This window comes from Nothoprocta perdicaria, unplaced genomic scaffold (assembly GCF_003342845.1).
Source record: "Nothoprocta perdicaria isolate Ctin4 unplaced genomic scaffold, notPer1 scaffold_11, whole genome shotgun sequence".
In the NCBI taxonomy this organism is placed as follows: domain Eukaryota; kingdom Metazoa; phylum Chordata; class Aves; order Tinamiformes; family Tinamidae; genus Nothoprocta; species Nothoprocta perdicaria.
In genome coordinates this window covers 3,042,697-3,064,833 of record NW_020454205.1, presented here as the reverse complement: position 1 = coordinate 3,064,833, position 22,137 = coordinate 3,042,697, and the positions used below count along the sequence as shown (strand labels likewise).

General features: G+C 41.7%; 1 protein-coding gene across 1 annotated transcript in view; it reads left to right on the top strand.

Moving 5' to 3' along the window:
- The first annotated feature begins 502 nt into the window (after positions 1-502).
- Positions 503-22,137, top strand: part of BMPR2 (bone morphogenetic protein receptor type 2) — an 80,263-nt gene continuing 58,628 nt past the window's right edge. The window contains exon 1 of the mRNA XM_026049739.1: positions 503-621. Coding sequence (XP_025905524.1) covers positions 546-621 — 76 coding nt within the window. The 5' untranslated portion in view covers positions 503-545. The remainder of the gene's footprint in view (positions 622-22,137) is intronic.

The window sequence follows — 22,137 nt, the reverse complement described above, 5'->3', positions numbered from 1 at the left end:
CCGTTCGCGGCGGCGCCCGTGGGCCGCGGCGGCACTGAGCGCCTCTCTCCCCCGGCAGGCGCGGCGACGAGCGGAGCGGAGCGGAGGGCGCGAGGCGGAGCAGGGCGCGCTGCCCCTCGCCCGCGCTGACAGCCGGAGACCTTCGCCGCGCGCCGACATGTTCCCCCCGCAGCCCGGCGGCTTCTTCGACGTCGTGAAGCTGCGTGGGAAATAAGCGCGGCGCCCCTCGGCCCTGCCCCGGCGCGGGGCGGGGATGCCCGCGCGCCCGGCGGCCGCAGCGGCCTCTCGTGCGGAGCCCCAGGAGCCGCGGCGCCGCTTGGCGAGCCATGAGGGCGGGCTGGCGTGAGGGAGCGAGCGCCGCGGCCGCCCCCCTGCGCTGCCGCCCGCCCGCCCGGGCCGCCTGCTGAGCGGCGGAGCCCGCCGCGCTGCGAGCGCACAGCGGCGCTCCCCTCGCCGCCGCTGCCGGCTTTCATTTTTTATATCTATTTTTTTCGTTTTTTAATTTTTTTTTTCTCCTGCCGCCTCGTCCCTCGGCTTCGCCAGGTATGACCGCCTCGCTGCAGCGCCTGTGGCTGGTGCTGCTGCTCGCCGGTGCCACCCTGCTGCTCGGCACTGCGGCCGGTGAGTACCGGGGGGGGGCCATTTTGGGAAGGGAAGGGGAGAGCCGGGGACGAGGATCCATCCAGGGCGCCCCGAGGGCGTCGGGTACCCGGTGTCCGGGCCCCTCGCAAGTGGAAATCGCTTCAYTGTGTAGAGCGAGGTGTGTGCTCAGCTCTTCCATTTTAATCGAAAAAAGACTATATTTTATACCAACCTCTATTTCTATACGTCTATTTACTCATAATCTTTTTGTTTCGCACGCCTGGCACTTTGCGAGGCAGGGATCTCTGTTGTATACTGTACCCGGCAGCGGAGCCGTGTGGGATGTGCTGGGCACAGCCATTTTTAATTTCCCCAGCCCGATGCTTCCAGGGGCCTTCCCCATGTGCAACGCGCGTTGCTGCTCCGCGGGGAGAGGCCGGGAGCAAAAGCGTCGCTATTTCTAATGTCACTTGTGATTATGGAAGAGCGGCGAGAACGCCGCTGCCGAGGAGCGAGGTCTTGGAGACAGCCTTCTTTCTCAGCAGTAATTGAGAAGCKCATGTGCCAAGAGCATCCCCGTTGGTATTTTGGGGCCTGTTATTAATGCTGCTTGGAAGCTCGGTGTTGGATGCGTGGGATATTTAACCGTGATGCTGGAAGAGCTCCGTGTTGCTCTGGCATCCTCTGGTTTCTGTCATGGTGACCGATGAGCCTGCGGAGGCTTCCTGAGGGTCCCGCAGCTTTGTTAGGTGCAAGGACTGAATCTTCCCGGTGTGGGCGTTTTCAGCTGCCGTGGAAAGCTCTGAGGACTTTGGGCTCTTTTTACTAATGATGAGCCAATTTTGAGTGCTCATCCTGTTGGGCATTTTTTTGGGGGGGGGGGGGAGGAGGGGTCTGATATGTTTAGCTCATAGGTGAATCCTAAATTGCTCTATCTTGCAAAGATGACCTAACGAGATTGTAGTAGTTTCCATACCATATCCTTGATTTTTTTTTTTTAATTTGAACGATAGTTAGTGCCATTATTTGGAAAATGCTGTGAATTAGACATGTTTAGGCCATTTCTTTATTGCTCTGGTAGTTCCCAATCTTCTCTCTTCTGCTTTTTTTTTTTTTTTTAATATCTTTGAGGAAGATATTAAAATGAATTATGTAGGCCTTGCCTACACCAGCCTGACCTTTGACCATTGATACATTAGACTGATATTCGCTCTGTCTGTCTGCGGTAATTTAAGGGGATTTTTTTTTTCCCTTTTTTGAAAAAGGGACCTTTGAAGGTCGAAAGCCTTTCCGTGAAAGCATGGATGAGTCAAGAATGCCAAGCATTTAACCGTTTCTCTTAAAGATGGTTTTAAAAGGTGTAGGATTTTCTCTTTTTCTCATTTGCTAAACTGCAGTGAATGGGTAAGTGCTTAGGCATCCGAGGAGCAGGTTAGCGAGGGAGGAAGCAGACCGAGGGCTGGGCAGGTGCTGTACAGCCCATTCACGCGTTCTGCCGATTCACCTCCATCCTCACGGCCAGCAGCATTCCCCGTGTTTCAGTTCTGGGTTTGTTTTATAAGAACAGGAATAATGATGCCAGCTTGTTAGGCCGCCTTGTGAATAGGAACCAATTTTCCCATTGTGATTTATTTCTTAATTGTGAAATTGTAACAATCCATGTTGTAAAGCCTCGGTCATAATCCCCCGTACGAGTAATTACATGAATGATTTGAGCTTTAGTTAAAGTTACTAACGGTTGACTGTAAGTTTACACTGCATTTCAGGGAAAAAAACAGCTTTACATGGGGAAGCTCCACTAATGTGTAATTCTGCCCTTTTATGTTCATGAAAGAGCCAACTCGATTGCTTCTCTTCCCCTCCCCTCCCCTGAAGCATGAACCGTGTACACGGTGCAAATGCAGCCTGTGTAGCTCTTAAACCCTTGTCTAGCTGCCTCTCCTCGCCTCCGAGCACCTCCTGTGCCTCAACAGCTTAGAAAATTCACTGTTGATAAATGCAAAATCATGACAGTGGAGGGAAAGTGCTTTCAGAACAGGTTGTTAAATTCCTGTCTTGAGAAGGWTATCGCGACATCCTTGAGGTGCCTCCCCAATGTTCTGCACTGTAAATATGGCCAAGAAGAAAAGGATGCTGAGGTGTGTGGGTGAAAGAGAAAATCCTCAGGGGAGATTTTTGTTGATTGTTTCGCTCTTAATCTGGAACCTGATGTAGAAAGGAGATGGTTCTTCACCTTGGCAGCCAAAGATGTTATAAAGAACTAACTTTAGATTTGGAAAACCTCTTTTTTTTTTTTTGTTTTGCTAATTATTAGAGAACAGTGGCTTCTTACGTAAAATCTAGATTTTAATCGGTGTCCAGTAGCTCATATTTTAAGTCATGTACTGTTCATTGTAAAGAGAAATGCTGCATTTTTATGTCTTTTTTTTTTGTTTGTTCATTTGTTTTTTTGATGGAGATGCTGCTTTGTGCTATTTTGCTCTTCTCAGAATACTTCCCATTCTTCTTTGTTAAACCTTTTGTTTAGAAACTCAAGGCACAGTTATCCTCCCTTATGTATTGAAGGGSTTGGATGCAGTAATCATGAGGGCCACTGCTCAAGAGATGGCCAGTGAATGACTGAACCTTTTGCCAATATTGTTGGAGAATTTTGTTTGAGTGCTTGTACGGACTTAATGTGAATGAAAGTTATTTTTCTTCTGATGTAATCCTGTTCCGTTTACTTAGCTTCTGTGATATGCACTGCTAAAGCACTTCTTCTTTATAGACATTCGGGGCCGGCAGCATTCCTTTGTCTGGTGTGTAAGTTATTTAGGGAAAACATAAATTGGAAACTAAGACTGTTTTTTTGTCCTTGTGTCTTTCCATAAGTCTGTACCTGTGTGGTTCAGTTTCTGCTTTGCTGGAGACGTGCTCATTGCTAATGGCTTATTCTGCCTGCCATTTCCAACTGCGGTGTATTTTTCTGTTTGACATGGAAGCTRTTCTAGTAGCCAACCTTCGGGAACAGGCAGCCAGCTTGGGAGGCAGCCTGGAGACGCTGCAGCGGGGCCCATGCCGGTCTCTGGCACTCCAGCAGAGCCACTCACAACGTCCCAAGCAAATGGTAGTATTCCTCAGCTGCGCTGCGTGGTGTGGACATATCCTGTGAGGAAATGGAAGCCGCAGTAATCGCATTGCTGAGGAGCTGGAATTTCAAGCCCTGAGCCATTACATAGGTGCATCACTTCTGGCATGAGTTGTTTTTCCCTCAAAAGAGCTATGAGTAAAGGGCTGGCTAAGTTGCCTGTGTGTCCTGCTCTGAGGATGGAGGGGAAGCCCTTCTGCAGCATGAATGAGGAGAAGGGAAGYGTTTCTTCCCCCAGAATTATTCTTACGCTGAGCTTTGTACAAATGATGGCTTTATTGGCACCTCTCTGGCATATATTACCACCTTTTCAAAAAAAAAAAAATCATTTTTCTAATGTTTCTGTGGACAGTGTTGGCTTGTGCACTAGGAATATAAGCATTATCGTCCCACTCAACTTTTTACCTTTCTTTAAGTATGTCTCAGCAATCCATATAGTGAGTGTTGCTGGTTCCTTGGCAGGTGCTAGCAAACAGCCGGGCAGGGCCTTCTGAACTGTTCTAGTCCCAGCAGTGGGGTGTACAATTTGCTGTCGCTATGTGACACTGCGTGCTGGGTAGGGCAGCAGTGTCTGGGAAGCTTGCATGCAGGTTTTAAGTCATGGTTTGATTAAATTGGTTGCTTTGGTGGATCCACTCATTCCTTTGATTTGAATTTAAAACTAAGTGAGTAATATGAAAAAATCCCAAAATTCTGGTTCCTGAGGCTGCCAGTGTGACTCAAGGAGTCTGTTGAGTGCAGAGATGGGCGCCAGGATGAGCAGCAGTGGTGGAATCTGACAGGAGAGATCAGGCTCGATGTGTGAACAGAAGGAGGAAAGGCTGGCGAGGCAGGAGAGATTTGAAAGGGTGAAGAATAAAATCTGTTTTGCAATAGGCTGAGAAACAATGTTTATTAGACAGCTAGACAGAGAAGATGACTTACATCTGTCGGACTTGTTTGGAGAGTGAACATCCGCAGTCATGTTGTGGAACAGAGATTGGTGCTGTGGGCGAGAAAGAAGGTGCAGTTGTAGGCAGCAGTGTTGAAGATTTCTGCTCTCTGTTGTGAGCATTAACGAGAGATCTGGTCACTTAGGTAATAGCTTTCTCTTCCTCAGCAGTCTCACAACTTGGAAAATCAAGGTTTTGGGGTAGTAATGGTGTTTTATTCCAAGCATTTGGGTGGGAGGGTGTCAGTTTTGTTGATTGCCTTGTTTTTCAATCAAAACACATTTCGTGCTGTGAGCTGTAAAGGTGTCTTAGCATTCTGTGTAGCAGTACTTTGTATTTTCTCTTCTGTTTTTTATTTCTGAGCGAGAGAGGGAGGGAAAGATAGGAACTAGAGATACAGAAGACTCCCTTTTTATGTCGTTGCCATCTGTGAACCTGCCCGTTTCCACCAGTAACTTCTGAACCTGCTTGCCAATTTCAACCATATGTGAGAGATGTCTCAGAGAGATTAATTTGCTACTGCTTTCATGAAAATTAGTAACTGAATAGGGAAGAGAAATCTGAGGTAGAACTTTCTTAAAGGGCAGCTCTGGCAGAACTCAGCCCACATACCTGGATTGCTCTAACCGTGTGCCTGGGTAGCAAGAATGCTGGCAGCTTCCTGGTGCCTACGCGGTTCTGGACTGCATGTCTGGTCTTCTGCGCTTGTCAGATGCTGTAGGAGTGTTTTATGGTAACCATTAACTTTCCCACTTCAGGGGAAAGAGCTCTTCTGGAGCAACATGACTGAAACTATCATCATAAATGATGGATACTAACTGAACTCCTTAATTTAAATGTTGGAGAATGCAGCACTTAGTTGATATTGAAGTTTTGGCCACTGGCAGTGTCATCTCCCCAGCTCACTATTTGTGGCAGGAACTGAGGTTGCCTCTRCGTGCACAACAAGGGTCAGGCTCCTGCGCTTCGAGGAGCCTCAGCACAGCTCGCTGGCAATAACAGCACTCTTGCCTCTGCCTCCTTGCACGTACTGGATTTGACTTGGTTGCTGTTAAAAATATATTGTTCTATTTCTGCWGCCAAAGCAGCATAGGCATGGGTACTTGAAACAAAAAAAAAGAAACCCAACTCGTCGATGTCAGAAAAACATCCTGCGATTTTCCAAGGATTTAAGCTAATCCACAGAACTCTACTATTCTGGAATCCGTTAGACATGACAATCGTTTATGTCAGGAAAAATAATTAATTGTTTTATTGCTTATCCCATTTTCTACATTAATGATTTGATTAACTGTTGGAACAGTGGAAGGCTTAATCATTCACTGATACCATTTCACTTGTTCAAATGGGTTTTTGCTTTTGTTAAAGATATTAAAGGTTTTGTTGTAGATAGTTTTTTACCAAGTTGACTTGAAAACTAATCCTTCTTTCTGGTGATAGCCTTTAGAGAGAAATACCTGAATCTAATTTAGAGCTTCTGGATAAAAAGTAAAAATGATCCAGCTCTATGTTCCTTCTTTGATAGGATATCTATATATATAGATATATATTTTTGTGCTCAGGATGCTGCTCATTGAAAATGCCAGTTCTAGATGATGTCATTTTATAGATACCTACAAAAATATATATTTAGATATACTTTCTGCTGACACTTTAGTTACTGTGGAGTCTCCATATGTATGCAGTGTAGACACTTAGGTCAAGGATCTTTCTGTATTAACATAATGTTTTAGCTGCAGTCAAAGAAGAGTAAAAGAAACCCTTCAGCAAAGCTTGTCGAGACACTGTCACCATGTCTGTTAACTTTGCACGTTTAAAGCTCTTATTTCTAGCTGKAATCGCCCAGGCCAGGGAACTGGAGCTGGGGCAGCTGCCGTGATGTAAATAGACATATATGCACCGAGGCTGGCAACTGCAGCAGGAGACACGCCGTGTGTGACTGCGCACGCGCCGGGCTCGCGCCTCATACTGTAGTAGGACTCCACTAAGATGTGGATAAACTCGTTCTGACATCCATGCTATTCTTGCTGTGCATTACGGGCTGGTCTCAAAGAGTCTGGGAATCTAAATGAGTAAAAGAGATGTGAGAGCAGTTTTAATTCTCCCTAAATTAGGGTAAATTATTTCTAACGCCCACTGCAGCAGAATTTGCATCTATATTGAAACTTTGCAAAGATATCCAAATCTCAGATTCTGTTATGTACTGCATATACGCAATGAAGACAGCTTCTGATACACCTATGGATACCCTTTTGTGCTTGCTGTGTTACTGTTTCAAGCATATCAATCTGCTTCACTGCTAACAAATAATATTTTAATATTAGCAAATTAGACGCTTGCCTGGTGTCCCTAATTTCCTAAATATCCTTATAAACAGATTGCTTTGTGACCAGTTAATTTTGCATTTGATGATTAAATCCCAATTTTACCGGGATACGTTAAATGATTTCTCTCTTAGTTATGCTAAGTCAAATCCAGCCTAATTAAGTTTTAGTTCAATTTAGATTATAGTAATTAATGCTTTTGCAGCTGAACACAATTATTTGGCCATACTTGTTTAACATTGTTTTAGCTAATCATTGAAAATCTTATAGTAAATATTTTTTTCATGCGTTGTTTATTACAAAGTTTGAAAGATTTGATATGCTAAATAGGAAGACTTTGCTTTTATTGTTTCCTGTTAGAGAGTTGTATCACTAATGAAGCTGTCAGCAAATGTAGCCTTCCTTACTTTAAGAAGCAGAATGATTGTGTGCAATACAAATAAGCCCCAATTACTGTCTCACTGGTCTGTATGCTGACTATACAGTGCTACCTAAAACTGCAGATGTGTCTTCTGGGTGCGAGAATATGCAGCWAGATATGACACAATAGAGTAAATGAATTTCACGGAAGGAGTGGGGGGCAAGAGATGAGAGATAAGGAGGAAAAAGGGTGCAATGATTGTACAGTGTACTAGCTCAGGAACGTCTTCATGGTTTCACTTTGAGGATACAAGAATACTTGCTTCTCCTTCCCGTTCTGTGTACAAAGGAAGGACTTTTCATATAAATAAAAGAGTGAGCAGAGTTAGTATTCCAGTCCAGGAGAGAGGAAGATGGGAAATGTTAAAAAGTCCCACAGCTAATGAGGATTCTCACTGGAAATTGGGGAATCCTTGAAGAATGTGGACTATGTGTTGCATACAGTGTCAGGCCTGTTACACTGTTACTTGTCTGTGTGTCTTCTTATGGAAAGAAACGCCTTTAGCAGATCAGGAGAGCTTTTGTAACAGCCACTAAGTCTACACAATGCTCCCCCAAGTTGTGTCTGAAATGCACTGTGTGTGGCTGGTATCTATATGATAGGGGAACAGATTCTGGTTGAACCATTTGTAGTTTAAAGAAACTGATGAGAACTAAAAATCTCAACTATTTTAAACATTTTCATAGGGCAAATAATGAAAAACTATAATGTGGAATTGATCATATGAAGAACCTGAATAATCCACAGTGGTGATAATTAGAAGAATTTACATACAACCTCAGTTCTTTTTGTGCTTGCATTTGGGAATAAAGTAGCACCTATGTTTTAGTGTTGCTTTTGTACAATTAAGACAGGGCTCATCTTTGGCAGCTTAAATGCCTTTGTAGTAGTTACTCGTTATTGATTTTTTTTTCAGTCAGCTAAGATTTAGTTAAATTTGTAATTTTCACTTTCAGAGATCAAAAACACCTGATGTTTAGGTTTGACATATATTTAACAATATTGTTATATATCAATGCTATGTCTTTCTGTGATGCATTAAGGTATATACTGCAAAATAAAACCAACCAAAATGTGTCCATAACCTTCAGCTGTGCTTCCAGTTGAAATTAATCAAGATAACTCTAAATCGTAGTATAGGATAAGAATTAGTTAAACTTTTTGCTGTATCATCTGGTTTGTCTACCAGGTCTGATTACTGAAGGGAAAATGCAAATTTATGTAAAAACTTTAAATTTACATGAAAATTTAAATGAACCACTCTTCAGTGCTCTAATGATGCCAAGTAAGCTCCTCTTAGCATTACTTTTTGACATACTTTTGTGTTCCTACTCTAAGCTTAAAACCAGCAGCACTTCAGGACAGTACAATTCAGTACAGTTGCTTAGTTTTCAGATGATTATCTTACAAGATCCTGGCATAATTCTGTCACCTTTTTCTTGCTTGTGTACTATATGTACCTRTATATATTAATTTATACCAGTTACCATTAGCATCATGTTAGCTAGCCCCATGAAATTGATACATATATTGGAGGTTATGCTTATTTTAGTGTGTTCATTGGGAAATACTGAAAATTAAACCTATTGGCCATATCCGTGCTTCCCTAGATAAAACTAGATGGGAGTCCTGACTGAATAGAACAAATTTGAGGCTATTTGTGTCTTGATTCTTTTCTTAAATGTATCTATTTTTTTTTTCAGTCGCTCTCTGGGTTTTACAGTTCCTTCTGGGGTATTTTGAATAAACATATAGTGAAATTACGTTTGTGTTTCTGATGTCTTTTCCCAGGTAATTCCAACTAATATAATTCAGAATAATCAGGACATGTCACATAAATTATCATTTTGAGCTAAAATATATAAATACCAAATGAGAATGATGTAGGGAATGGTGAATGCCACGCTGATAATTTCATAAAGCAGACTTTTTCCATGCTTATTTGATAATTTGCTTCAACTCTGCTGAGGCATGGGGTGAGGTGGAGAGCTAACTGCACCATCGAGCTTCAGCCTAGGTGGGCATGAGAGCATGTACCAAAAGGGACAAATACTAATCTTTATAAAAGTGACCTTGCAGTTAAAGAGTGTGCCGGCATGGCCTTGCAGGGGGGTGAGTTAAGACTTTGGTGGGATCACAAGCAATATTCTAACTATAGTTAAAGGTCTTGACTTTTGAAAGAAATAGTTTAATGAGTTGCTGTAGAATTAATTATATTTGACAGAAGGAAAAGGCTGATACCAAGCTGAGGTGGGTGGAAGTTTGCAGTATGCTTTTACAGCATAAAGTATTAGGGGAAAGTATTAGGGACTCATTACCTTCCTTTAGCTGAAGATGAGTAGTGAAGGGGATATGTCATCCTGTAAGGCACAGGGACGTTACAAGGCAAAACGTAAYGTAGCACAGAGCCAAGCCTGGTTTAATTAGTTTTGCTGGGGACTGATGAGGGGAAGAAGTAGGGAGTTAATGGGGAAAACAGGGGGGGAGCTCTTCAGGAAATGAGGGAAAGTGCTTTCAAGTTTACTGGTGATAGGACAAGCAGCAGGTAGCAGGTGCCTCTGACAGCATGGGATGAGGAGGCACAAATGGTGAGATTCACCTTGAGAGCTTGAGGATAAACGTCAAGAATTCATGAACAAAGAGATGTAAAGAGTGGGAGCAGCTAGGATGGAAACTTAAATTTGCAGCTGCTTTGCATTAATTGAATGTATGTGTGCTCTTAACCTGTAGTTAAGTGTCATGTAGCTCATGGGAAGAAGCTGTGAGCATGCGTATATGAAGTGGTTGCAGATTATTTCATGCTCTATAAATGGTCCCTTCATATTTTGTCTTCTGTGGCTTCCTGGACATTATACTTTCTGCACTGGGCAAGTCTTGTGCTTGAGCAGTGATGGAGATGATGCTCCTTTTGCAGCCTAAGATCTGTCTGATGCAGCATTTCAAAGGGAAGTGGTAGATTCTGTATTTAGCAGAGGACAAACATAATTCTATAATTTACTCTCACTAACAAAAACAGAATTAGCTAAAAGCAGTGCATTAGTAAGAAAAAGTCAGGTAAAAATTAAAAAATGACATTATTACAGTTATCTGTCTAACTGTTTGGCCTCTTCAAGCTCTCAGTGCATAAGTATTGTGATGAAGTTTTTAACCGCATCCTTATATATTCTTATSCCCTGCAGGATCTCTGCCTTGGTAGAAAATGAATTAATTTCAGGTGCTTACATAGAAATATGCTCTTGTTGTACATTTTCCTCCTTATTCCTCTCCTCTTAGCTCTTATCTCCTACAGTTCCTAGGTGCTTCAAGTGTGCTTCTTGTTATTCTCTTCTATGTTTTCAGCGTTCCTCTTATTTCATTTATCATGAAAGTGCATTTATATTTAATCATGTACATTGCTGTTTTATGCATTTCTTCRATTTAATGAAATTAACAGTATTATGCTACTAAAAAGTGATCTTTGGTAAGTGCTCCAATCAACTGAGATCCTTAAAAGAAGTGCAGAAGATTGAAATGTATTCCACCCTAAAGGGGTGGGGTTTAGCTTCCCTGACTTATTTGGTAAAAAGAAATAAGTCTTCTTTTTTTTTTTTTTAATTTTACAGAACACAGACCCTGAGAATTTTAACTGTCTGATGAAGATATCCCCCATTAATATCTCATTTATTCCAAGGGGAAATGCAGTAATTTGCTGAAAAGAAGGTAGATTAGAGGCAGTATAAGACAGTCATTGCCTACCTAAACATGCTGTGTATATTCCATGATAGATGGCTGTATAACTAAACTTGTTAAACATGTGTGACCCTGAGTAAGTCATTAAAATATATATTTCAGACTGTACTTAGATAGTGATTTTAAAAGAATCTTATGAATCCTCTGGTTAGGTTTGGGGAGTTAGGTTGTGCTATTGGTTAGGAAAAAAATGCATGAAAGGGCAATGCTAATCCTTGGACAGTCTGCAGGTTCCATTGCACTGATTCCTTAATTTCTCCATACAGTGTATTTTATCAAATGTTCTTGGGGACTTTTGAAAAGCAAGATAACATTATTTATTCCACTATAARTATATATTTTWAAAAAAAYYAYCAAAACTAAATTTCTTTTCAATTTTGTCTGTGAATGTACTGGAGGTAATAGCTGGAAAAGAACAACCCGCTGTTTTGGAGATCTGTATCTCACATTCACATTACGGTTGATACYTTCCCTTGTAGAGCTCTTGGAGTTATTTTGGATTCTCATCTTTGTGTTGATGTTTGCAATGTTGTGTTGTGCCAGCCTGATGAGATCARGTTTTGGATGTTAGCTGAGAACTGCGGGAGCCTTTGCCTGCTCTGCCCTTCCCATCCTTCCGGGTTTTATTCCCTGGACGTTTGCAAATGTGAGTGCAAAGACCCTCTCCAYTTCTAATGCCTCCGTTTGAGGGTGAAGAGAGTGTGCCTAAGARATTGTCTGTTCTGGCCTTTGTTCTTTAAAGAAGTGCAGAAGACGTGTTTTACCTTATGATGATAGACCTCTTATAGCTTTAAAATAAACAGAATTAAACTTGAGTTTACCTATTTAGTAATGTTATTTGAGGGAAGCTCTTAACCTAATTGTTCACGAGCCACCAAATATTTCTTTTGGTCAGCAAGAACTGACAGATCATATGGTGATGTCTGTTAGTGTGGATTCCTATTCTTGTGTTAAATTGTCTCRGGTGATCACCAAGGAGATTACTAAAGCTGTGTTTATGTGAGAGCTCCATTGCATTTGCAGGTGGAGCACCAGCAGCTTAAATTGGTATCTCCTGCCTTGCCGGCTTGTTCTCATTCAGAGCCTGTGTGGGATTCAGGGTTGCATTTCCCAYGTGCAGAGCAGTGGATATATTCAAACTTGAGTTGAATTCTGCCGCATCAGGGCAGACCTCAGTTTTGAGACAATACCCTCATTTTGCTCTGAACCTGTCACGGTAATGAAGAACGTACTTTTCTTGCAATTACTGCAAACTTCAAACCCAGATGGTTGTTAAGGCTGAGGAAAAAGGAAACTGTAGTTACTGCTGCCACGCAAGATGAAGAAAGGAAATGAGAGCCTCCCTCAAGTGCAGCCACTAAGCAACGTAGTTAAAAATAGCCATTTTTCCCCTCTAAACAATTGTCTAACTTGCTGCATTGTTGTTTTCTTGGAAGTTGGATAGACGTCTGCTCCCCTGGATTAGCTGTTCTCATGTGTCAGCTGTGTGTTGAGAAGTTGTGCTCTGTGCACAACTGATTGCTGCAATATTGACATTTAGAATGACAAAAAGTGTTGAGGCATAACTGATTATAATGAGGGAAAGCATCTCCTGTAGAGTCCTTAACATTGCCCTGAGAAAGGCTGGAAGAAGGATGGCAAGGAGATGAAGCACCTCGCTGTTTGGTTCTTAGCGTGCCAGCAGCAAGCAGGAACAGATTCTGCTTTATGCCCATTGTGTCACCCATGTCACCATTTGGGGTTTCTCCTTGTGACCCCAAACTGATGTTTTTGTGACCCTGTAGTTGGAAGCTGGTTGTCAAAGCACTGCAAGTGTTGAAAGTACACTTAGGAGAAAACTTGTGAAAATTAGTGAACTACTAGAGGTGCCATTTTTATTTGAGGTTTTGAGAAGTTTTAGAATTGCTTTTCTTAATTTCTTAGAGCTGTTGAATACTCAATTTCAATTTTATACAAGTACTTCGAAAGCAGAAAACACTTTCATTTCACAGAGCTTTAGGAGTGTTTTACCTTACAAGAATTACACACCACTGTTCTCGCCTTATGACTTCTGCTTAGTCAAATTGAAAATTTTACTATCATTCCTGACCTCTCAGTTTCTTCTGTTTGCTACCCCAAACAGTCTGGAGATCTCAAATAGCTGTTGTTTTATGTAATCCACTTGTCCTCCTTGTCTGAGTGAATGAACTGGGCTTGTGAACCTTTAATAAATAGCTGAACATGTGCCCAAATGAGCTTTTTTTGATAGTGTGCACCATTACCCAGCTGTGTGAGTATATTTAATTACTCCACAAAAATATGCTTATTTGGTAGGCACATAGATGTTCCTCCTTGTAGATGAAATTGAAATTCTAATATCAAGCTGTATCTATTTCTAAATTAGCAAATGCGAGTGTTGGCATACTCTGGGCTTTCAGTGCAGTTACAACTAGCTACAAGTCTCCTTGTAATCTGCTTTCCTTCAATACTATTATTGCTTTTTTATTGCAAATGCTAATAACAAAGTATACGGACATAAATATACTGATGAAATTTCATTACCCTGATTTCCTTTTTGCATCTTCTGCATTTCCTTTGCGTCTTTTCACTTTTTTCTCTGTCAAATATTCTACAAGTGCCTATCCTGCCTGCATAGGAGAGTGAAGAGGTAATTTGAACCACAGCTCAATCTAGTTACACTGCTGGAGTGTTTTGATGTCTAATGTGTATAATTACTGTGCCCTGCCTTCACTCTGGATTTTAAGAAGCTACTAAGTACAAAGGACACTTAAGCATATAAAATTTTGAGAGGTTTCTGTTGACCTTTTCTGAAGCTAGTCTTTTCTCCCATCCTAAGTAATGAATTGACGTATGGGACCGTAGACCATCAAATACCATTGGTGGTCTTTGGAACTCCTAAATACCATTGTTGCAAATATTAAGTGAAGAAAAAATGCAAATTTAAGAGCTTACCAGTGTGTTTGCTGCTTTCTGCCTCTGCCTCTGCCTCTGCCTCTCCCCCCTCCCCTGGATAATGGCGTTGCTGCTCTGCAGTTTGACTGTTCATTGCTCAAGATAAATCCAGGTAAAACCTTAATTGAGGGTGGCAGTAAACTGAGCTCACTGTGTTTTTGCTTTTGAGACAGTACTGGCATGTGCTAGGTATTTCTTCACTTTGTATTCTCCAATTTGCCACACTGGGATAAAGAATAGCACGTAATACTGTAAAAGAGAGAATATAAAATATTGATACGATAAAATAATTAGTCACTTCTGGTAACTCTTAAACTGAGGATATCTGGGAATCAATAAAACTATTATATGTGCTTAGCAAATACTGCCAACTTCACAGTATAGTTTGAATTTTAAGATGTATGCAAGGGGATGAAAGGCTAAGGTAGTTGTCATTGTTTCTTTTTTTCCTTTTCTTTTTTACCGTGTAATCAACTCGATTTCCCTTTTCCTCTCCTTTGGAGTAGCTATTATTTTTGCTATTAAGAGGTTTTGTAAGTTCTCCTAAGGCTCAGCATGAGAGAGTGGGATGATTAGGTTCTTAAAATTAATGACTGTGGAATTAGGAGAGGAGGGTGTGTTTTAAGCCTTGGGCGGACAGAAGCTAGAGGAAATAGGATGTACTAGGAGCTTGTTGCTGAATTCTCATATGAAAGTAACCAAGTTGCAAAATCTTTATACTCTTGCCATTTAAAAATCATTAGGAATGGATATTGAATGCTGGACTATAGTGTTTTTAATGCAACAGAAGCATGCTACCTAGATGCAAATTTTAATACATTACATCTTAAAAATATAGCAGAGTTAAAAGCATCAAAACTTGTTTTACCATAGAGATGAACAGTGAATGAAAGTAAAAGATGGGATGCTAGGTGKGGGTCACAGATGAAAAGATAACCTTTTCTATTACTGCTGTCAGTTATTTTAATCACTTTCTACTTGGAAACAAGCAAAATACTGGTGAGGTGGAAGAGTGCTGATAATGTCATGGAAGGTAAAGCTGCTTTTTACTTCTTCATTTCCTTCTGTGGCTGAAGGACTAAAGCTGTGGGCAGCTGGGTAAAGACCTCTAAGCATATGAAAAAGAAAAATCAAATTTGATGTAATTCCTGGGAAAGACTGGAGAGCGAGGGCTACTTAGTCTTTAATTTTCTGAGTAAATAGAAGGACTTTTGGTATTAGCCTGATACACGCATGCAGTTTGTGCATAGTTATCTTCTCTGCCTTTCCACCTGCATGTTTTTCTCATAGCTTTTCGCATGTATGTAGTTTTGCTTGATGCTAAACCCTGAAGAATCCACAGAGAAATAACATATTAACTGTAAGTTTTCTGCTTCTKACTGTTGTTGTTTGCTGGTGCAATTCTTGTAAACTACTGCCAAATACAAATATAAGCTAGTTGCTTAAGGAGCTTAGTGGCATTCTCTAAAAACAGATATTTGAATCGGTGGAAACTCTCCTCAGTGAAATACTAGGGCTCCATGTGGTGCTTTCTCTTGTACACGATTGAGCCTTGCCAGGCATGGACACTTGCTTTGACAAAATGCCTGTAAGTTATTTGTCATCTTTTAAAACAAAATATTCCCTGCTGCTGCTGTCTCCCCTGAGTGCTAAGGAATAATAGAATTCTTAGTCCTTGTTGTTTTGATTGCTGCATAGCAGTTGTTGAATATCCCCATGAGATAGGGCAGTGTTATCTACTACTTTTGCTTACAAGGAGCAGAAGAAATTGGCCTGCCTTGTCTCCAGTGGCATAATGACCGCCATACCGACCGACAGCAATTCCTCAGCCTCCACCTCTGTGCAAATGATTTCATCCCCATCAGAAGTTGTTCTTGTTCCAGTTTGGGAATTGTTCCTGGTCTTGTTGGGAGGTTGCTGGCTTCCACCAACTGGTGGTTGCAGTCTTGGAATCTCCATAGAAGTTTGTGAAGACTTTGGCCCTTGCAAGGTTGCGCCTTCTTCTGTAATGCTGACTTGTTTAATGGCATTTAATACCCGATCAATGTATTTTGAGTGAATTAAAGGAGCATTTATTAAATTAAAAAAAAAAAAACAACAACTTTAGAGAGTCAGTTACGTCTGCAAAGAGTCCCAAGGAAGATGAGAAAAAGTACTGTGAATCAGTCATCCAGGCTGTCTTGTACCCTGGTAGCCTGGCAAGAGGTACCTTTAATAAAAGATAGCTATGAATTAAAGCAAAACGAACAAACAAAACCCAAAGCCTTATATTGAGGGGAGGAACAAAAGATGTCATTACAAAGAGAAAAATCTGTCACTATATATTTTGATCCTAGCTGTTATTTTACTGGTCTTTCTTACTGTAACGATGTTTTGATTTCCAAAGCACAACATTGTGACCAGAATGATAGAATAACTGCCAGATTTATGGTTAGGTTCATTAGAGGGTGGGGGGAAAAAAAAAAAAAAGAATTCTTTTTTTTAACATCGCAAAGAGATGAGAGACATTTTCAATAGCAGTCCCCTGAGCTGCTGCTTCTCCGTGATCCCTTCATTGTCTTTTGCCTCCTTGGCTTTTCTCGGAGCAGTGGCCTCCTAGATGCCTTCTCCCCTGACCTGGCTTCAGGCCTCTTGCTGCTTATTACGTCTTAGCGTTTGCAGTATTTTTGTCTCCTCCTATTTTGTGTGCTTCCCGGGCAAGGAGCCGGCCTGCTTGCTTTTAGTTCCAGTTTTACCAGCCCCGGCGCTTGGCTGCGGCAGGAGGAACCGCAGCTAAGTTCACCTCAACTCGTCCTCAAGCAGCTGAACACATTTTTTTACCTGCCTGTAGAAATGGCATGTGTGAAATCGCATGTCCTAGGGAGGCTGCAGAGCACGTCCAGCGTTGCTGCCCTGCGAAAAACAGCGCTTCCAAACTAGCAACCTCTTCTGCAGCTTTTCAGAGACCTGTAATTTGGGTTCTCTGTCAAGAAAACGAGCAATCCTCCCTCCATTCCCCTGGCACTTCCCTAAAAGCAAAACAAGCGCTGGCCACCAAGCAACCCCGAGGCACACCCTGGCCATGAGCCTGGGCCTCTGCTCRGCACTGCCAGGGCTGGAGCCTGCCACCACGCTCCCCAGGGAAGCGCTTCACGCCGCGCTCCGTGGCCTGCCTTTCCAGGCCTGGACACAACAGAATCTGCTCTTTATTTCCATGTAAAATGGCAGGAGGACACCTGCCATGCGAAAGTGCTGTGCACGCTGGTAGTTTGGCAACTGTCTTAAGCAACTGAAAATAGAGTTCCCCTAAGATGTGTCAGAAGCCTTAATTAGAGGCAGAGTTCCCGAGTTGGTTGTAATAAATACGTAATGATTCCCTTCCCTCTCCATTTAAATTAAAAGTTAGTAAATATAAATCACGTCAAGCCAACTGTCCCTCAGTGCTGACCTTAATTGACCAACACCGAGAAGATGGTTAACAGTGCAATTAGTYCAGCTCATGTCCAAAAACTTGCATTTCAGGTTGTGTGTACAAACATATTGAGCTGAACTAACGTGAAGGTAAGCGAGAGGAGGAATATTTGTGGTGGTGGTCAGATTTTAAAAAACAAATCCTGATTAAAAAGCCAAGAATCAAATGTGGTGTGTTAATGTAAATATTTCTAATCTATATGAGCCAAATGCCACTGCGCTTTGCAACATTGGTGAAAACTTTTCTCATAACTGAATTTATATTGCAGTGTTGTAAACCGATTTAAAAAAAAAAAAGGAATAAAATACTTGGTTCTATGGAGATGTTAGGGGGAAATGTGTAACTCCTGGCAAGTATTTTTAAAGGAGATAAGCCCTGTCATTATGTCAAGGCAGTGAATTCACAGCACTGCAGTTCTCCAGCTTCCTCCTGTTTCCACCAGAAGCTGCGGGCTGGGGTGGCCTGTATTCCCGTTGGCTGCGTGTGCTCCACGCTCTGCCCCGCGCACAGTAGTGCTCCTGCTCTCATGAGTGTTTTTAAYGGACTCATTCACAACTTGAGCATTTTCATGTGGCGCCTGAACGCTGCTTCAGAGCRGCGTGTGCGCCAGCTGTTGCAATGGGGCTTTCAGGGAACAAAACCTTGCGGCCTTGCAGAGAGACTTCTGCACTAGCTCTCCCAAGCTAACACAAATGGTGTTTTTGACAAATAGTTTTYGTTATTTGACAGTTTGAAGACATTTGTTGGACACGTACTACTGAGCCACGCTGAGCAGTTGTCCCTCTTAGAGCTGTATCCGGCTGCAGCACTTGCAGGGCTGCTCACTGAGGGTTTTTGCCACTTTGGCTGTGAATTATTCCATAACTAACGCTCGTGATCCCCTTCTTGGGTAAAATGTGTATTTGGGGGTTTCTGCTGCGAGCTGAGGCTTGTGCTGCAGCCCTGGCACAGCTCCGTGATCCGACACTGGAGGAGGTTCTGGGAAGCGGCCGTGTCGGCACTCAGGTTTGCAGTTCCAGGGCGCTGCAGTCCCAGTCACTTGCTAGGATGAAATCATAGAACTAGTTTAGAAAATCATTTACCGAGGCGGGACGAGATTGGTGGCGGTGCCCGCGTTGTGCAGTGAAAGCACCGAAACACTCGCGGGCTGAATTAGAGCGGAATTTAAATGAAGGCAGGATTTGTGGCAGCCAGCCAGGAGGGCACAGCACAGCTCCTTGGCGCGATGCTGCAGTCCTGGGAGCTCACAGAGCTTTCTGGGTTTGTCTGCAAGGTTACCCCAATGCACGCTTGTCCTAACATCCTTGTTTATTCAGAAGTGGTACCGAGTTGGTGTTTATCCAGAGTTCACAAGGGACTTGCAGACTCTCCGGTATTCCTAGCAAGCCTGCGGAGCCGCGGTCACCTTAGTTCAAGTTAAGCTCATTCCCAAACAAAATGTTGGCCAAGCTTGATTTGGGTGAAATGACTGTTGGCAAAGCAGGCAAGCTGATTCCACAAACCAAACTCCAGACACCCTTGTGCCCTCAAATGCTTTTCCCCCCCTGCAATTTGACTGAGTCCAGCTGCTTTAGCGAACGGAAAGTTCTGCCATGAGGCTGGGATATGGACTTACGGATTAGGAATGTCACCTGGGTTGAACAGAATACAGGTTAGTGGTGACCATCTGGCTAGGGTGGGAATAAGGGGTGGAAAACCCCAACAGAAGAAAATGAAGTAAACAGTCGTACCTTAAGGGAAACTTGAGAAGAACTCAGGTTTTCTCTTTTCTCATATGGGTATTCCTGCTCTTTTTGAAGATGCAACTATCCCATGCTTCATTTTATTATAATAGAATTTTCCTTACTGTCTTTAGGATATGTCAGTGCATCTTGTAAAAAACAAACAAACAAAAAAAAACAGAAAAGAAAAAAAATTGTAAAATTTTTTAGATATACAATTTAAATCACCTTCAAGATGAGCCTTATGTATTTAGTAGTATTTATGTCTGTTTTTTACATGTCTACCTTCACATGGAAGATATTTTTTGCACCTAACCTGTTTAGGTGACTGTAGCTATGGTACGTTAACACGAATTTTGTGAAGCTGCAAGAATTATATTTTGAAAGTAGAATGTACATTTTTTTTTCTGAAAAGGGCACTGAACCATGCATGCGTCCACATCCTTCTGGACCTCTCAGTATTCTTGATGAAACTGATATCTTGCCTTTTCTTTCCCTCCTTTTTTTTTTAGACTGTAGGTCTTTACTGTTTTTTCATGGTTTCCTGAAGTCAGCCATTCCCTCCTCCCCCCAAAACAGTTACTTTTTGACATATTTTTGACTTATCATGACTCATACTTTATAAAGATGAGATATTAATAGTCAAATAAATTTTGAACAATTCTGTATAATTTACCCTTCCATGAATGAACCACATTAAAAATATCAGTACATACAAATCATGTTACTGTAAGTTTAAGACTCTTATCGTGCAAGTTGATGTTCTAGCTCATTAAATACTTAATTATTTTACATGCATAGACATTTCTCATCATCTTCCCCAGCTTTGTCATTCTCAGCTGCAACTGAGCAGTCTCCATGGAATATTAACAGAGGAAGCAGCTATGAAAGGATATTTTAATATCCTTTCTGCTGCAGACATTTATCTAGCGGGGCAAAAAGCTCTGCGTTTCCACAGCTGAAAAATGTAACCTGCTCTGTGTTTCKGATGCTGTTTTAGCAGGTGGGAAAGAATGACAGAAGACTTGGAGATTGATTTAGGCAGCTAACAACATGCAAAAGTTAAATATCATTAATTTGGAGCAGGATGGAGCTTTCTGGAATCATTGCTAGTGTCGTGGTCTGYGTATGGGGTATACCGTCAGCAGTCAGAAAAAAAGTAGTTTTAGAGGACACTTCATGTTTTGGTAGAGCAGGTTCCCTGTTCAGTGAATTTTGTAGAATAATACCGTTCAATTTACTGTCACGGTCCAATGTTCTTAGGAGTGATTGTGGATAACGCTAGTATTTGCAGTTGTTTCTGCAGCCTCCACCTCCTTTTCGTATTTTTACATTTCTTGGAAACAAAAATATGGCTCAGGAATATGTTAAAAGCGTGCTCTGCACTATTGGGTTTCGTGCACTGCTCTGTGCACGAGCTCTCGCCTGTGAACACCAAAAACTTGCTCTGAGATAAGTAATAGTGGAGTTGGTGACTATTGCTGCTGTTTCTGAAACTTAAGGAAATAGCATCTCTGCTCCTGGGAAAGTTCAGAGCTAGCATCCCKATTTAGGGGCATGTCTCTGAGCTGGTGCAGTGTTTCTGTGCCTTTGCACARCACTAGGTTTTGATCACCTTCAAGTACTTGGTGCTTGCCCTGAGGCTGAATGTGCTGCAGACCTGTGAGCAGCCATCCTGAAACAGCAACTGGTTGGCCTGTGATACAGTCAATGTTATTGAATATATTATATAAATCTACCTGCATTTAACCAGAAATGCATCTTAGTATTTTTTTTCTTCCAATTCAGAGTTGTCATATAAATAGGCAGCTCTCTAAACAGAAATGGATTTCGCATGGGGTTCTTTTATAGGAAATATTTGCTAGTAATGGTAGCTCAGTCTTGGTCGCTCACGTGGCCTTGAAAGACAGAGAGAGGCAGAAGAAGGAAAACGTAGCTCTGCCTGCCTGCCTCGGGAGTTTCAGGAGGTAGCACAGGGTATGTGTATGCCCTTAGAGTATACGAGCTTCCTGGTACCACATACCTATATCCTATCTTGAATATTTAAGGRCCCAGGACACTTCCTTTCACTCCACAACAGGCTGTATTGCTTGCTTAATTTCTTGGACCAAAATTGGTAGCTGTTTTCCCAAACTCACCTGATAAAACGTGAATTCCCCAAAGGGTTAGACATATTTAGGACCATTTTTGAAGTGTGATCTGTCTGGATATGAGATGAATGTTTATAACAACGTAGAATCTTCTAACTAAACACTTTTACATTAAAATTTAATGTAGCATTTATAGAATAATGTAGAACTTATATGATGCACTAAGTGGATTATGAGATATAAACTGATGTAAGAAATGTTTAGTAATATAAAATCTGGGTGATTAATTTTAAGAAATCTTTAAGACTTGCAGAAAGAAAGTACATCAGTTGCTGTGTATTTTACCTATGACAGCTAATCTTCACGTTTGAATTTCCTTCAGCTATAGATGTAATCAGATCTCTTCCAAGGTGGAATATTTGCATTTTTTATTTATATCTTTGTTTAGCTATTTTTATTAATTAGATTGAAAAGACACGTCCTGACTGATCAAACAATCTTTTTATCCTCCATCCTTGTAAAGGTTAATTTCCATAAATCTAGTTTGGGGTCCCTTTCTGCTGCAAATGTAATATCTTGCTTAGTAATCTGTCTTTGTATGTGAGCCTTGTTTTGAAACTCCTTCTTTGCAGTCCCTTTACCTTATGTTGGAGGAAGACTTAAGATGTTTGTGTTGAACTGCAGCACAAAGTTACCTTGAATTTCATCGTTGTGAGTATGTAAGCGCTGGGAATCCCAAAGTCCACTGCTATTTGTCCAGATCGTCGGAAATGAAGTTACTCAGGGTCAGTGCAAAGAAAGAAGGAGA